Source organism: Thalia democratica, chromosome 2, assembly GCF_965202585.1.
Source record: "Thalia democratica chromosome 2, ktThaDemo2.hap1.1, whole genome shotgun sequence".
Taxonomy (NCBI): Eukaryota; Metazoa; Chordata; class Thaliacea; order Salpida; family Salpidae; genus Thalia; species Thalia democratica.
The window spans coordinates 86,211,364-86,227,862 of NC_139166.1; the positions used below are offsets into that span (position 1 = coordinate 86,211,364).

The 16,499-nt window shown below is 27.0% G+C and overlaps 1 protein-coding gene across 1 annotated transcript; it reads right to left on the bottom strand.

Annotated features, from left to right (window-relative positions):
• Nucleotides 1–668: 668 nt before the first annotated feature.
• LOC145829063 (uncharacterized) lies at nucleotides 669–16,198 on the bottom strand. Its single transcript, XM_082936800.1, has 14 exons — nucleotides 16,083–16,198; nucleotides 15,632–15,775; nucleotides 15,103–15,321; nucleotides 14,767–14,900; nucleotides 14,280–14,386; nucleotides 12,537–12,629; nucleotides 12,085–12,191; nucleotides 11,754–11,894; nucleotides 11,036–11,197; nucleotides 10,579–10,713; nucleotides 9,752–10,093; nucleotides 9,020–9,331; nucleotides 1,746–1,828; nucleotides 669–765 (listed from the first exon to the last, which is right to left on the bottom strand). The coding sequence occupies exons 1-14, from the start codon at nucleotides 16,176–16,178 to the stop codon at nucleotides 669–671; spliced, it is 2,172 nt and encodes a 723-aa protein (XP_082792926.1). The 5' UTR covers nucleotides 16,179–16,198.
• Nucleotides 16,199–16,499: the final 301 nt, after the last annotated feature.

The window sequence follows — 16,499 nt, forward strand, 5'->3', positions numbered from 1 at the left end:
AACAATGCTTTATATCAAAGTCAAACTCGAAAAATACGTGAACTAATAAGAACATGAGATTAAAACTGACAAGTTTTTTAAGAAATAAAATGCATTGTTTAAATCCTATACATAGAGCAAAATTATTTTAGTGGCTTTAAAACTATCTCAAAACATGCAAAATAGATATCTAAAAGCGTCAGTGCACACTAGGTTATTGAGTAAAAAAAAATAATCTGAACAAAGATTAAAGTTTTCAAAGTTGAATACTATTTAAAAAACAACATACAATAGAACCAAATAAACATCATTTACTTCAATTCACTAAGGTGTACATTATCGAAAACTGGCTGTTTTAAAATTGTTAAGAACTACTGATGGGCAAATGACATTTATTAACTTGATGAAAATTAATTGAGATAAAAACTAAATAACATTTCAAAACTTGTATGAATTTTTCTTTTCAAAAAATAAAGATAATTTCAAAAAGTAAAAATACCTTTATAATAGATGTTTCATTTTTAAACTATTTACAGTTGCAACTAATTCAAGATCTACATTTTATAAAAAAATAGATAACAACAAGCTTATAAAATGGTTTCAAAATTTATGAAAACTTTAATTTTTAACCCCGTCATAAACTTATTAAATCTCAATACATACTTATGAACTTATACTAATTTATTTTTTTAAACATACTTCCGCCTTTCTTTCATTTTCTTGTGGTTGTTGCCCAGGTTCGATTTGTTGGGTATTTCTTTCTGAAGTCTGATTCGCTTCCAATTCCTGTTTAAATTAACTATCACAGTGAATTTGTATATAAAGTTAAACAGTTTTTTTTTGACTTAATTCAATAAGTAACAATACTGCTAGTTTTTTAATGTTTTTAAAACCATTTAGATCCAAAATCTCTAAATAAACTTGTTGAAAACAATTGTTATAACAAAAACTTTGTTTTTAACTTTGCTAATAGAAAAACAAAATTAAACCAATGTAAACTTGAGTACATTAACTACTTACATGCTTTTTAGGTATCTGTATTGTTACTCATTTTTTAACCATTTTATTACAAAGATGTCAACATTTTGTTGAGATGGACTTTTGTTGTACACTCTGAAGAAAAATTTAGTTGTTTTTTTTAATATATCTTTTTTTAACTTATTATCGTAAAAAACTATAACTTTTGTGTGTTTTGTTGTACACTCAGAAAAAACTTAAGTTTAATTATGTATTTTACTATTGCTATAAAAAACTATATATTTTTTATAAGTTTTTGTAAGAACTGTAGTTATTTAAATTATCGAAACTGAAATTTTTACGGTCTCAGAATAACAAAACACCATGAACTAACTTATTGAAAAACTGTTTGGTAGTTTCCTCAAGAACATGTTTACAAAATAATAAAATAAAGATGTACAAATATTTCAGTTAATCTTCCTTGTTCGGCAAATAATCGCGATAAATTGAATTTGTAATTTTTCTTCTGTTTTGGTGGAGACTGGAAACTGGTCTGCAAAAAAAAAAGCTGATAAACATTGAAAAACTATAAAAATTGCTCACTAAATTGCTAATTAAGTTAAAATTTTATCTTATAAGTTTTCTGCATCACAAAAAATTTTACAAAACCTTTTTTTCAAATATAACAAGACACATTTCATTTTTTTTTTAAATTTATTGGAGTACTTTCGTAGTAAGGCTTATCAAAAATTGTATCATACTAAGTAGAACTGAATTGAAATAATAACATAGTTTAAAGTTTTAACTACAGTATGAAAAGCTGGTTTGATGGTCGATCGGAGAAACCAACAAAAATACTTCTCAGCGATTGGGCAACATTTGTTGGACAATCCTGAGTTTGCTAAAAATTATAAAAATGAGATCTTTTCAGTATTAGTGAGAGCGAAGAACTCTTTTCAGCTACATATTCTAGAAGCTTTATGCATTCAATCTTTAAGGCCAAGTTTGTGTATGCAGAAAAGTTCGTATACCAAACTAGATTTTTTAAATCCATATAATAATTTTTAAAGTAATTAGTTTATCTATAAATTTTTTTAAAGTGTAGTTTTTTTTTAATTTTTATCGCTGGTTTATTTCAGTTAGATTTTAATCTAACGAGTTTTATTAGTACAGCAATGTATAAGCATTATGGTTAGTTTAAACATTCGATTATTACGTCATTTTATACTTTATAACTTAAACCTACAGTATGATTTTATTTCAATTTCTATTCAGTTTTACTTAGTAAGATACAATTTTTGACAGTCCTTACTCCGAAAGTACTCAAATAAATTTAAAAAAATTGAAATTTATTTTGTTATATTTTTTAATGAAGTTATGCACCAGAATAAAGCTGTCAAAACCTTTTCTAAAGTAAAATCTAGTTAATTATTTGTTTTTTTTAATTTGATTTATTCACCCAAACTAAAAAATAAAATAGCATTTGGTATTGTTCACATTAAGTTCAAAAACAAAATTTGAATTCAATATTAGTTTTAAAAAATACAAGACACCTACAATACATATTTATCAAATAGTACTAACTTTATTTAACGTAAAATATAAAATTTCAATATATAAGACTACTCTAAATACTGTCATGAAACCAAGTATTAAATAAAATGTTTAAAAATTAGCAACAATATATAAAACTCAACAAATAAATTTAATTATTTACCTATTTAATTAATAACAAACTTAATGTACTATTAAACTTAATATTTTTTAGGCTGTTTAGATGAATTCAATTGTTTATTTTTCACCTATTTGCGAAAACAAACTAATAACGCTTTTTTAAGTAAGACAATAATTAAAAGTAATAATTTATGTATTCACATTAATAAAATACTGAATATAAAATATTTATTTAAACAGGGTTGCCACTCTTTGAGTCAAAAATCTTCCTTAAGTGACCAGAAACTTCCTTGAGTAAACTTAATCTTTTTTGAGTTTGTTCTAAATCCTTATTTTGCTTCTGGCGCAAATTACTAATACCTTATGCTCATTTATCTTCTTTAATAATAAAATGAAGGTTGTATGTGTATGCTTCTGCATTAAATGCTTACTAAACTTATGAAAAAAATGTTTTCCAAAACTAAATGTTAAAACGTTAAATCAATTGAGATTAAAAAAGAAAATTTGTGCATAAATTTTGTGTAAACTTGTTAGTTAACTTTATACATAATAGAAAATAGATTACTTTTTTTAAAACCTTTAATATACTAAAATACTCACTTTAAAAAATAAATTATCATTACAGATAATTTTGTAATTAATACAAATAAAAATTTAACCTCTAATGTAAAAGTAAAACAACACTAAACTATGCTCATTTTTGATTTTTTTACTGAAAACAAGTAATTGTAAACAAATAACTTTATTATAAAAACAAGGACTTATAGCACAACATATATTTTATTCAACTACATAAGTAACTAAATACAAAAATTTTATAAAAACTTTTCAATGCATAGTTAACCACAACTTTCATTTCTCTAAATTGCTTGTTTTTGTTTAACTTCAGTCATGATAAATATAAATTTAAAACTTTAAAATGTTAATTCTAAGAATTTTGAGGAACTAGTCGCAAGGCGAAAAATTTTTTAATTACCACTTAAAAATAAATAAAATTAAATTTTTTGAACAAAATATTGAAACTGGATTAACTAAATCTTATTCTAGATAGAGAAAGAAAATTCCTGAGATTTTTAAAAAAGTCTTAAAACTTCCTTGAGATTTTCTATAACTTGAAAATTCCCTGAGTGTGTGGCAACCCTGTATATATCTGTGTTTATATTATGAATAATGTATAATATTTATTTATGTTATTTATATCTATGTTTTTTATCTTTTCAGGTTTTTTTTGTTAATAAAGTATTTAAACACAAGAATTTTTTTCTATAATAAATTTAATTCTCCGGTTTAACTTACTTTCAATCATGAAACTTTACAAAAAACATAAAAGTGTACAAATAATTAAAAATAACACCTTATTTTATTAATTCAGTTTATTTATGCAATGAATGTTAATAAAAAAGCTGATAATAATTAAATTAGAAATAATTTTAGCAAAGTAGAGCTTAAAAAGTCCAAAGCAATTATCTTGATAAAAAAGCTGTGAAAAAGCACACATAAAATTTTAATTATTTAGAATTCCATGCTGAGTTCATTCTATCCAATCAGAAATGCTCATCGTCTGCTACTTTTCCCTTTATCTGTTCAAGTCTTCATGGCGCATTATGGTCCCTCAATCGATGTAAGGCAGGTGACTCGATATTTCCTGCTGGAATGATTATAATAGGAAGGCTCTTCTGGTTGATTTGCAACAGGTCTACCGGTAGTGGCGACATTAAAAAGATAATCAATTTCATTCAGGTAATACAAATTTTATGGCTTGGTAGACTTCTATGGCTACCATGAAACGCCTTTGAATCAGTACCGTTTGACATTAGACTGTACAATCTTTTTATGTTTCACTGTGTGAGTACCTGTTAACCAAAAAATCTGATTATAAATTGATAGAGTCGTAGCACCGCCATTATCACTTCACTCTTTTTATGTTTTCGAGGATGAGATTTACTCTGATTCTGCAGTAGGAATTCATTACCAACATAAAGGGACTACAAATTAATATTTTTCTGGTTAACTTTTCTAAACTTTACACAAATCTTATTCGAAGCGCCTCTTCTATAAGTTTCCATATTTTGTAATGGTTTGAACTGCTGGATTGAATAACTTACCTAACTTGTTCAGAAATTCTAAACTATTTAGTAGCTGACGCCCATATATGATTATGGCCGGAGTAACTCAGTAACCGCTATCTGGATTATTTTTCAACTGCAGCATTACACTTAAAAACATAACAATGTTAAGGCATCAACAGTTAGTCATAGCAACGTTTTTGCCTGCTTACAGTTATTTTTGATCTTGAATCTTCCAGTTCAACTATTGGATTTATATAAATTATCGTAGAAACGAATTCAGTTCAACATTAAAAAGTCGTTCAAAATAAATATAGCTTGTCTGATAAAAGAGACAATTTTTTAGCTTTTCCTAGCATAAAAGTATCTAGATAAACAAACGACATATAAGGAAATTTCACAACTCAAACCTTAAAACAATAACGAACTTTTACAGTTAAAACATTTATCAATTAAGAACTAAATCAAATACTGTTTTTTTAAATGTATGTACTAAAATTTATTTTCTCCGTTTTTTTATTAGCACTTCAACCTCTTCATCTAATGAAGATATGGTTTCCTTCATCTGGTCTGCATTCCGCTTCAGTATACACATTAACTTGTTACACAAAATACTAAACTAACTGCTTAGTTATAAAAAACTCAATTATTTACTTAAACAAAAAACACTTTGTTGATTCTAAAATTATGCTAGATAAACTTTTGTTTATATATCACAGTTTCACTATGGAAGTGTCCTTGCTACAGATCAACAATACTAAAAAGCTTACAAAATCTGCTTGTTCAAGTAGGGTACTTGTTCAATATTTTAATAGAAAATTTTTGCAGTTTTATAAAGGATATTTTACTAATTTATACCAGATGAAGGCATTTGAAATAAAATTAAATACTTTTGTAAATTTCTAGGAAAATTTTGAAATTTTTTCCTGACTTTAAAGGAATTTTAATTAACTTTTACCATTTGAAGGCTTTGGAAAACAAGGGAATTTGTAAATTTAAACTGACAAAATCTGACTTTTTTTTTAATTTTATCAAATTTTCTGACTTTTTTTCAAAACCCCCCATTTTTTCCTGACTTTTGTCATTTTTTAAAATTTTTCCTGACTTTTCCTGACCGAGTGGCAACCCTGCATTTTCCTACTGGATAAAAAAATTATGTTTTGGAAATATCATAAAAACACCCTGTGCAAAATTTTAGATGATTAGAAGAAATTTTCACATTGGCACAAAACGATTTTTCTAAATGCCACCCCAATGCAAAATGTATGATTCAAAAAACGCGACCTTGAGTTTTAAGCTGCATTTTTTTTACATGTGGTCAATTATCACACAAAACCGGGTAGGTGTCAGAAAAACACAGCGTCACTTTAGCACGGGGTGACACTTTAGCACGGTGTAGACTTAAGCACGGAGTGTCACTTTAGCACGGAATGTCACTTTAGCACTGATTGATTCTTTTGCACAAAATGATTCTTAAGCACGGAGTGACACTTAAGCGCCATCGATAGTTTTAAGTAATATAATTAAATACGTGTAAAATTTGTATTTAATAAAACGTTTGAAATTAAATTTATATAACCAGCATGCTGTTGATTATGCAATTTAGGCACTTTAAAGTGTGATTTCAAGAAAGAGTGTGTCTTCCAAAATTATTTTCAATAAAAATATTATCTAAGTAAGGAGTAAATTGTAAGACAAAGTTTGGCAATCTTTTCGAATTATATTTAGAAAAATCATTCGTAAGTAGCAAAATGTTAGAAAACATCTTTAGTGGCCTGTATTTTTTAAGAAAAACTATACTTAATAACAAAAAGTAACAATATCGGCAGATGGTAAAATTCAAACATGAGTACAAACACTTTTGAAACAATCGGCTTAAAATAATCAAATAAAAATTTTACTGATCGAACTTTAAATTGTACTATTTCTTAAAATTTAAAAGAGTAGAAAACCTAAATAGACAGAGAAAATTGTAAAATAGTTTTATTTACTTTTGTTGCAGTCTATATATAAATCTTACACATTTATTTAACGTATTAACTAATATACTACTATTTATTTATATTTATGCTTTACTCACTGAAGTTAAATTAAGCTATAATTTTATTAAATAACGTTATAAAAAACTTTGAGATCGTATATGTTGCTAGGTTTAAACAAGTAGTTTTACGTTTAAAATATGATAGTAAATATTTTAATATGTTAGTTAAAATATCTTAATGAAATGCTTTGTAGAATTCTTAAAATTACTTTTATATTGTAATTATTAAGTTGAGGTTTGCCATAGAGTAACTAGTGTAATTTTATATTAAATACGAAGTTTTAGTTGAAGCTTTAACATGAAACATATTAAAAGCTTGTAGTTTTATGTTGCATAGTTTATTTTATATTTTTCAACATAACATATTAGCATAAACAAATGTGTCATTCCATGCTAAAATGACGCCGTGCAAAAGTGTCACTCCGTGCTAAAGTGACGCCGTGCTAAAGTGTCACACTGTGCTTAAGTGACTCCGTGCTAAATTGTCACTCCGTGCTAAAGTGTCACCCCGTGCTAAAGTGTCACCCGGTGCTAAAGTGTCACCCGTGCTAAAGTGTCACCCCGTGCTAAAGTGTCACTCCGGGCTAAAGTGTCACACCGTGCTAAAGTGTCACCCGTGCTTTTCTGACCCGCTCCCACAAAAACATTGTAAACAAGTTAAAGAAAAAAAAATTATGGTGGTATTTCTTGATTTTGTGTAATTTTTTTCACTTTTTGTTAGTTCTCTTAAACTTTATAACTCTTTTTTTAAACAAGAAATGCCACCATAAAACTTTCTTTATACTGTTTTAAATTTTTCACATTGTGTTTGTGTTAAAATTGGCCACATGTATAAACAATTTCAGTTAAAAATTTGAAGGTCGCATTTTTTTGATCCTACACATTTTGCATTGGGGTGGTTTTAAAAAAATTTGTTGAAGCCAATGTGAAAGTTTTTCAAATCATTTAAAACTTTGCACAGGGTGCTTTTGTTATATAATTAAAACACATTTTTCTCCAGACAGAAACTCAAAAGTAGCTGTAAAAAAAAAGGATGTACTTGTAATTTTAAGTCTTAAATTTATTCATAACCCAGGGTTGCCTAACGTTTTTGGCAATTTTTCTCTAGGCTTTCAAAATTTCCTTTAAGTTTTTAAAAGTATACATTTTTGGGTCTATTATTAGTTTATAGTTAAGTTTAAGATAAAAAAACTGTTCTAATTATAAAAACATAGAAGAGATACTGTAAAGCTACTTTAAATGTGTTTTTTAATAAAAATTTTTTGATGAAAGCAATTTTTTTTATTTATACAATATATTTTTTATTACAACTTTAAATTTTACAACTCATAACGTTACAATTGTTAAGAATTCCAGGTTTTTGTCCAAAATTTCTCAAATTCCAGTTTTTTCCAGGTTTTTTAGACAAAATTGTCAAATTCCAGGTAATTCCAGATTTTTTGGCAACCCTGTGGTTAAGATTAGTCTTATTTCAATATTAATATTTCAATTATATATTAAATTAATATACTGTTTTGTTAGTAGTTTTAAAATAAATTCTTTTTTTTTAAGTATATAAGTGAAATATGTATAATATAAAAATAACAAAAGTAAGATATGAAATTAGCAAACACTGTGTGGAGCTCATAAACTCTACTAAATAAGCGAAAATGATTAAGCAAAATATTCTATAGAACTCGATATGCCGCACTTGTAAACGTCTAAGTATAAAAACAATAAAACTTTGATAAGTATAACAAAAAACTAAAAAACGAGTCGAAATAAACTAATATAAAGTCGGTACATACTTGCAATGTTAGTTTTGTTAGTTGTATCATTTTTAAGTAGTAAAACTTATAGTTTGATTTATAATTTTAGAACATATAGTATAAGTTAAAAAATTACATTAGATACGATTGAATAGGTATAGTAAAGTTAGTTTAGAAACAACTTAGTTCATTCAATTATTGGTAATTCGAAGTCTTAGCTACTGCGACTGTTAGTTAAATGTTTTATAGGTTTTTTTATTATTTATATTTATTCTACTGCATGAAACTTATTTTCGATAGTATTATTCTAAATAATATCAAGTGTTAGCTTTATAGTGCTGAATTTGTAATATGCAGCTGATTTTCAATAATTTTTTACCAATTTGTACACAAACTACACAAGGTTATTCTATAGTGGATGAAATTTATTTAGAATCCTACAAAAATCTACTATAATACCACAACTACTATTTGACGATACAACATTAGTAATATTTGTTCCACGTTCCAGTACGAGGATCGTAATAATATTTAAAGGTTGGACAGTAAAAAACCGGGGCTTGAGGATCAACGTTAGAGTCGAGCAAACTAACACGTTTTAAAATAACTGTTTCCTGAGGAGCATAGTTGTTGTCTACGCTGATCAGGTTGTTTCGGTCGGATTGAGGTTGGTTCACAAGCTCACCCGAATTTCCGGTTGGAGGCGCTGTTTGCAAAAAGTTTTGTCCTCCAACGATTACAACCTGCTGGTTGGTGCTGTTTGTGCCGAACCGAGTCTGGCGTTGTTCCAGCTTTTTCTTCAACTTTCTCTCTTCTCTTCGTGTCTTCCTTTTCTTCTTGTAGTTGTCTTCCAGCTTACAGACGATCTGTGAAGTAGTTATGTATTGTAAGGCACAACTATTCATTATACTATAAAATTTTAAAAATAAAAAATGTACTAGGCAGAGTTATTCACAGCTGAAAATTAGTTTTTACTAAAAGAATATTTTTTCCTTGATGACATCTTAACAATGATTTTCAATGGCTATGAAAATAACTGAAATTAAAAATTAAAATGATCAGTTACAATAAAAAAAGTTTTTCACGGATTAAACTAAGTATAATCAACAATATGGAAAGCAGAAAAATTTTCAAAAGTTAGCTATTAGTTTTTTAACATTTAATTTTTATTGATCTTTACATAAGTTCTAACTATTGTATATAACTGTATAGTTGTAACAGTATAAAAAATATTTTAAAAGGTTCTTCAATTTTTTTTACGAAATCAAGTTAACCGTAGTTCTTACCTGAAACGCTACTTGTCTAGTATCAGCCATTAAATTACTATACTCTCTGTCTCGCCTCATCAATTGCTGGTTTATTTCCTTCAGCAATTTTGTCGCCACAATTTTGTTGTTTAAACCAGTTTGGCTGATCAGGTTGCTGTAATATTGAGGGTTGTACACCAGCTCACCCGAATGTCCGGTTGGAGGCGCTGTTTGCAACAAATTCTGTCCTCCAACGATGTCAACCTGCTGGTTGGTGCTGATGGTGCCGAACCGGGTCTCGCATTGTTCCAGTTCATTCTTCAACTGTTCCACTTCATCTCGTTTCTTCTTGTTCATCTTTCTATCTACCAACTTGAGATTCTGTGAAGTAGATTGTATTGTAAGGCACAAACATACTTTAAAACTTCAACAATAAAAATATAATATGCAGAGTTACTAACAGCTAAAAAATTAGTTTTTACTTAAAGAATACTATTTTTTCCTTGATCACATCTTAAAAATGTTTTTTTATGGCTCTAAAAATAACTTTTAATAACAATTAAAATGATCAACTACAACAAAAAACCTGAGCAGCTTCTTTTATAGTTTCAGATATCAAATGGCTAGATTCTTTGTCTTGTCTTACTAATTGCGGATATTCTGTGAAGTAGTATGTATTGTAAGGCACAAATATACTTTAAAATTTTAACAAAAAAAAATATACTATGCATAGTTACTTACAGCTAAAAAATTGGTTTTTACTAAAAGAATACTATTTTTTCCTTGATCACATCTTAAAAATGTTTTTTTATGGCTCTAAAAATAACTTTTAATAACAATTAAAATGATCAACTACAACAAAAAACCTGAGCAGCTTCTTTTATAGTTTCAGATATCAAATGGCTAGATTCTTTTTCTTGCCTTATTAATTGCTGGTATTTTGTCAACTCGTCTACGCTTTTGTGCGATGAAAAACAATTTTCTTTCCAACCATTACTGTTCTGTAATTCATTAAAAAATAAAATTATTACTTAGCTTTAAAGTTTGTAGATTAATAATAAGTAGAAAATAACTTGCATCATGAAAATGATCTTATACACATTTTTAGTTTGTTTTTACATAAAAGTTCAACTACTTTTAAAGAAAATTTTCACTTTAGTTAATTGTATACAGCTAGATGTTACTTAATGCAACTAATTAAAAGTGAACATTTTCAATTGTTATATTTTATTTTTATGAAAATTGAATTATGCTACTGAAGTTATTTTTAGTATCCTAAAATATCTATCAATAAAAATTATTTAAATAAGTAATAATAAATACCTCGTTCAAAACTCTCGGGTTGTTCGGATCGTCACACACAACTTCCACCAGCAGCGGAGGTTTGCTTTGAGTTGACCCTCGGCTGCTATTGGCCAAAGACGGTAAATGTTCGATCGAATCGGTCGATGGCAAAGCTGCCGGAAAAAAACTCGGCATCTGAACCTGCGATGTTTAATAGTTTAGCACTTAAGAAATTTGAATGAGTTTTACAAACAATAAAATAATTTTACGGTATACAGGCTCGATAGTTTTATATAACTGCTTTAGATTTATTAAAATCTAATTTACACATTAGATTTTGGTAGTAACAGGGTTGCCAAATGTTTTTGACAAATTTTCTCTAAGTTTTCAAAATTTCCTTCAGGTTTTTAAAAGTATACATTTTTGGGTCTAATTTTAGTTCAAAGTTAAGTTTAAGGTAACTTAAATGTAACAGGTACAGATTGTTTAAAATTCCAGGTTTTTAGCCTAAATTGTCAAACCCAGGTTTTTTGGCAACTTAGTAGTAAATGCAAAAGAAATATTGAAAAAGGCAAAAAGCTTTGCATTTGAACCTTGGGTTGAAAGAGGAAGTTTTAAAGTCTACATGTCTTAAATGGAACGATACTGGTCTACAGGTTTAAAAAAAAATATTATTTTTATCAGAGTTCACGTATTAAGCTTTGCATAATAAAAACTCAGAAATGTTATTTGCTTAGAAAAACATTCAAAAACCAACCACGTTTTTGGCAACTGGTTTTGTTTTCTTTCCGTTCACTGTTAATTTACGCAACTTTTTGTTGGGAGTTGCTGGATTATCCAGATATTTTCTCTTTCGGTTGTTTTCGTCTGAACTCATTGCAGGGTCCAAAATATCAACCTATTTTTTAAATTTTTTATATGTTGATATTTTAATATCTTAATTAAAAAATGGTAATGTTTAAAATGCAATCGGCTATTTTTTAAACAAACTTTACATTTTTATATATACTATAAACTTATTAAATAAATGTGATGCGTAATTGGTACTTTTTGTTATAAATTATGTAAAAGTTTGTAGAATTACTAACCTCTGGTTGCTTTTGCGCTTTGTTTTTCTTCTGTTTAGATTTTTGAGCTTTATAACGCTGCTTTACTCCCGAAAGTAGACTGTCTGTGATAACTCCCTTCAAGTTGCCTGCGAAAATAAGTTGTTTGTAATACATTACGAAATTACTAATGTACGTGGTCTCATATCAGTATTATATGAATATGTATGGATATCTTATATGTATTTTATAAAGTATAAGTCACGTAAAAAAACTGTATACTTAAAAGTATATACAAAAATTTTGGTAAGTAATAATTTATTATCAAAAATACATGCTTTTTATTTTAAATAAGGAATCAAAAAAGTTTAATATTGCACAAGACTCAGTGTACAGAAATTACTAATTTGACAGGTTTTGTTCACTTATAATGCTTATTTATTAAAACATATAATTTAATAAACTAACAAAAAATTGTTTATCATAATAGTTACCTGCTCTGTAGGCCATAGGGTCGAAACTTTTTGAAAACTTTTTCTTGACTTCCTCCAAGCTTTTAGAACTTTCTAGAGCTTCTCCGATCATTTCTATTAAATATCAATAATAAATTAATAACTTTAAAATTTGGGGAATTACTTTTTTATACCACTTATCAAATTATCAGCAATCAACTATAAATAAAAAATATCATGTTTAAGTATAGCTATCAACAAGACAGAAAATATAAATCAGCACTAATAAAAATATCGCAGAAGAGAAATTGAGAGATTTTGGAAAAACCTAAAAATTAAAATTATCCCAGCTAAGCAAGAATTTAGAAACAATTGAAATTAGTATAAGTGTTTTACCTTATTAGCATAAAAAAATTATAATTAAATAAATTTTCCAACATTAGTATCAAAAAAACATTTTTATAGCCAAGAATTGTTATATAAAAAACTAAAACAAAAGGGTAAAAGAAAACAAGATTACTAGAAAATTTAAACTAATGACTTCAATTATAGAATGACTGTCTTAATTTGCTCAAATATAATAACTTTTGGTTATAGATGTTAACAGTAAATGAAGAAGGAAAATTAAAAAAAATTAATAAGGTGGTTTAGGGGTACTTATTAGCAAGAAACAAAACTAAAACACAGATAAAGTGATTACGAAAATGTTATTTTGGGTAATTTTATTTACTTAACTAAAGAAATATAAAAAATCTAAGCTGTCTATTTTATTTCAACTTTCATCTAGTTTTTTAGTTATTATCTTATATACAGTTGGTATCTTTAATATTAAGCTTATAAGTTATTTATGTAAAAGTTCACGATAAATATTACAAATTCATGCACAAATAAGTTCAAGAAAAGAGTGTATTTTCTAAATTTCCTAACTTCTTATTATCATACTGACTTTAAAATCTAGTATTAAATAATATAAAACAGGTGAAACCATTTTATGACAAGTATGGTTAATAGTATAATATTTCCACAACTGTCAGAAAAAAAAATCAAATATTATATTGATTTAGTTACTTGTTTGTCATATCCTAACTTATACGCTGTTAAATTGGCAAACTATAGATATATTAAAAATTGAGATAATAAAATTTCCAATTCAAAGATTATCACTAAATTTTACAAAAAAAATTAAGAATTTATTAGCTCAATATTTTTATAGCATCTTATCTTTACAAGTTAATTTCTTACTAATTGGTATGTGTAAAAGTTTCTTATTTATAATGTTGTTAATTTCTTTTCTATTAAACAAGCATTTTAAATTTAACTTTTAATACTATATACAGAAAGTATAATTAGAGTAAAAAAACGATTAAAAAATACTGAATTATTGCTTCAATGAAATACACGCACAAAAAAAAAACACTTTTTCATACATTAAAAAGAAATAAAATATATCTTAAAGTTGAATTGTTGTAATATTGAATAGTAAATGGGTAATGTCTCACAAAAAAGGGTGGTTATTATTTGTGCCTGATGTATTTACCTAATGGTTAATATTGTGTTTTTTTATTTTTAATTTACAAACAGTACAAACATTAACATTTCAATATGCATCACATTAATAAATTTAAAAAGTGGAAAAAAAGATAACAGATGAAAATTAGAAAATAAGTGCTGAACACCAAAACAAGTTTGTACGAAATACAACAAACATTAAACCAATTATAAGACAAAAAAGTAGCCAAACTATTTTAGTTAAAGACAATTATTTAAAGTCATGCATACACTCACTGGTCTGGTGGGGCTTCAGTCTCAATTTCCTGATTTCTCCTTTTTTGTGTTTGGGCGTCCCAATCCTGCAAAGGATCAACCATTCAGGGTTAACTATGCCTTCCCATCTGTAAAAAAAATATATTTGCATTTTTATAAAACTAAACGAGGTGAAAAATCATAATATAATAAAAAGAAAAATATAGTAAAACAGTAAAGAATTTTTTTCAAGTTATACTGATTGTGATTAAAAATTTTATTACTGACGACCAAAGCTATTTCAATCTTTTTGGTACTAATTTGCAGAATATAAATTTTCACTTTATATTTTCAAATTTTATAACAAAGCAATGATTTACTCGTTTAAACAACTAAGATATCAATTTTAGTTTATTAATTAAATCTTATATCTTTTAGTTTAAATTTTAAAATTTTAATTTATAGGTGATCAATAAATAATTAATAGAATATTGTTCTAATGAAACTTTATATATTAAAATCCACTAACTTTACGGGGCATGTTTTGCAGGTAAAGCACTTCATCTTGAGCTTGATGATTTTATTCTTCTTTAAGTAGAAAGAATTGCCTGTATCTGTCAGCTCGCAATTCTTGATCTTTCCGCACGTCAGTTCGCGGAAGATCTGTGTCGAAAAAATTATGGCATTCGTCTTTTACCATGGAAAATTATTTTTTTCAATGCTCAGTTGTTAAGAGGCATTGACATTACTTTAATCTTTAGTGTTTGATGCTAGTTATGCTCTTAATTTAGTAAAAACAATTAACACTAAGATTCTAAGTTATTTTTTAATACAAATTTAATGTCATTATAATTTTAAAACTCACATTCAGCCATCCGATCTTGAGCGACTTTTTGGTCCTCAACTCACTGTCCCACATCCTGTCAAAATTGTAACGAGTAATAGGAACCACAACAGAAGTTGGGTCGTTGACGTTCTCCAGGTATACAACATCATCTTGTGTGGGTTGGAAAGTTTCACCTGGCACTAAAAAGTCAACCAAGTCCTGGTTCGGTTGCTGGTTGTCGTTGCTTTCCCCACCCACCTGAGTTACATTTGTTTTTTATTTTAAGTTACATAAATTGCTTTTTTATTTATACTTAGTTTTTACTATTTTAGGCAAAAATAGTAAAAAAAGTACCAATAAGACAATTATTATTATTAAAGACACATTGTCTATTTTATACTGATCATAAAATTTTATTTACTATTTAAAAATTGCTTATCAATTATTTATTCACTTCATGTACTATTCGACACAACTTAAAGAGTGTGATTTGCTTGAGTTATGGGTACCGTACTAAAAAGCAAAAAATGAAAAGCAATGACATGATGATTAAATACTTTCAACTTACAGCTATTTTGATGCCGCTGCGTTCACAGGCAACAGAGAGAATGTCCATCTTTGGTTTTTTCACTAGAAGTTTTTCATCAGTGGTCTTTTTCCTCTTCTTTGAGTTGACGGAAGTCGGACTTGGCAACGGGTCGGAACCACCAACCTAAATTTTCAAAAATTAAACTTTATTATTATTTATCAAGTAAGCATGTTCCTCAATTTAGAAAAGAATTATTATCTTACAACGTTAATCAATTTTGATAGCATAATTTATAAATTCAATAGCTTGTGATAAGTCTTTTTCTGATAAAAATGATCGCAATGAAAACTTATAATTGAAAATTAATAATAAACCTCATGGCCTCCTGGTTTGAATAATGTCTAGAAACTTTTATTTCATTTAACCAGTAAATTTATTATATGTCAAGCAGGTGTATGTGAAAATTAAAATCCAAATTATAAAAACTTACTATTGTAACTTCAGATGTAACTTGGAAACTGTCCTGTGAATTTTTGGAATGTTCCAGGGATACCATGAAGGTGTTTGAATTTTGTTGTTGCGACATATTACTTTCTTTAGTTCTTAATTTGCAGCTCTGAAATAATTTCAATTTGTATTATGGTATTTTTATTTAACGTATAATATGTTTTAAAATTTTTGCAAATTTTTAAGGCATGGATGTTGGTATCTTAATTTGTTGGGACTACTAGTCATAATTAAATACTTACTTATTTAATTGTTATCTATAATTGAAATTAAGATGCTAATTTATAAAAACCAGACAAGACAGTTTCAGTAATGTATCTATTATATAGAATAACCACAAAACACTGTTATAACAACACTATTTCAAACATATATGTTACTTTTATAAATAACTTTAAAT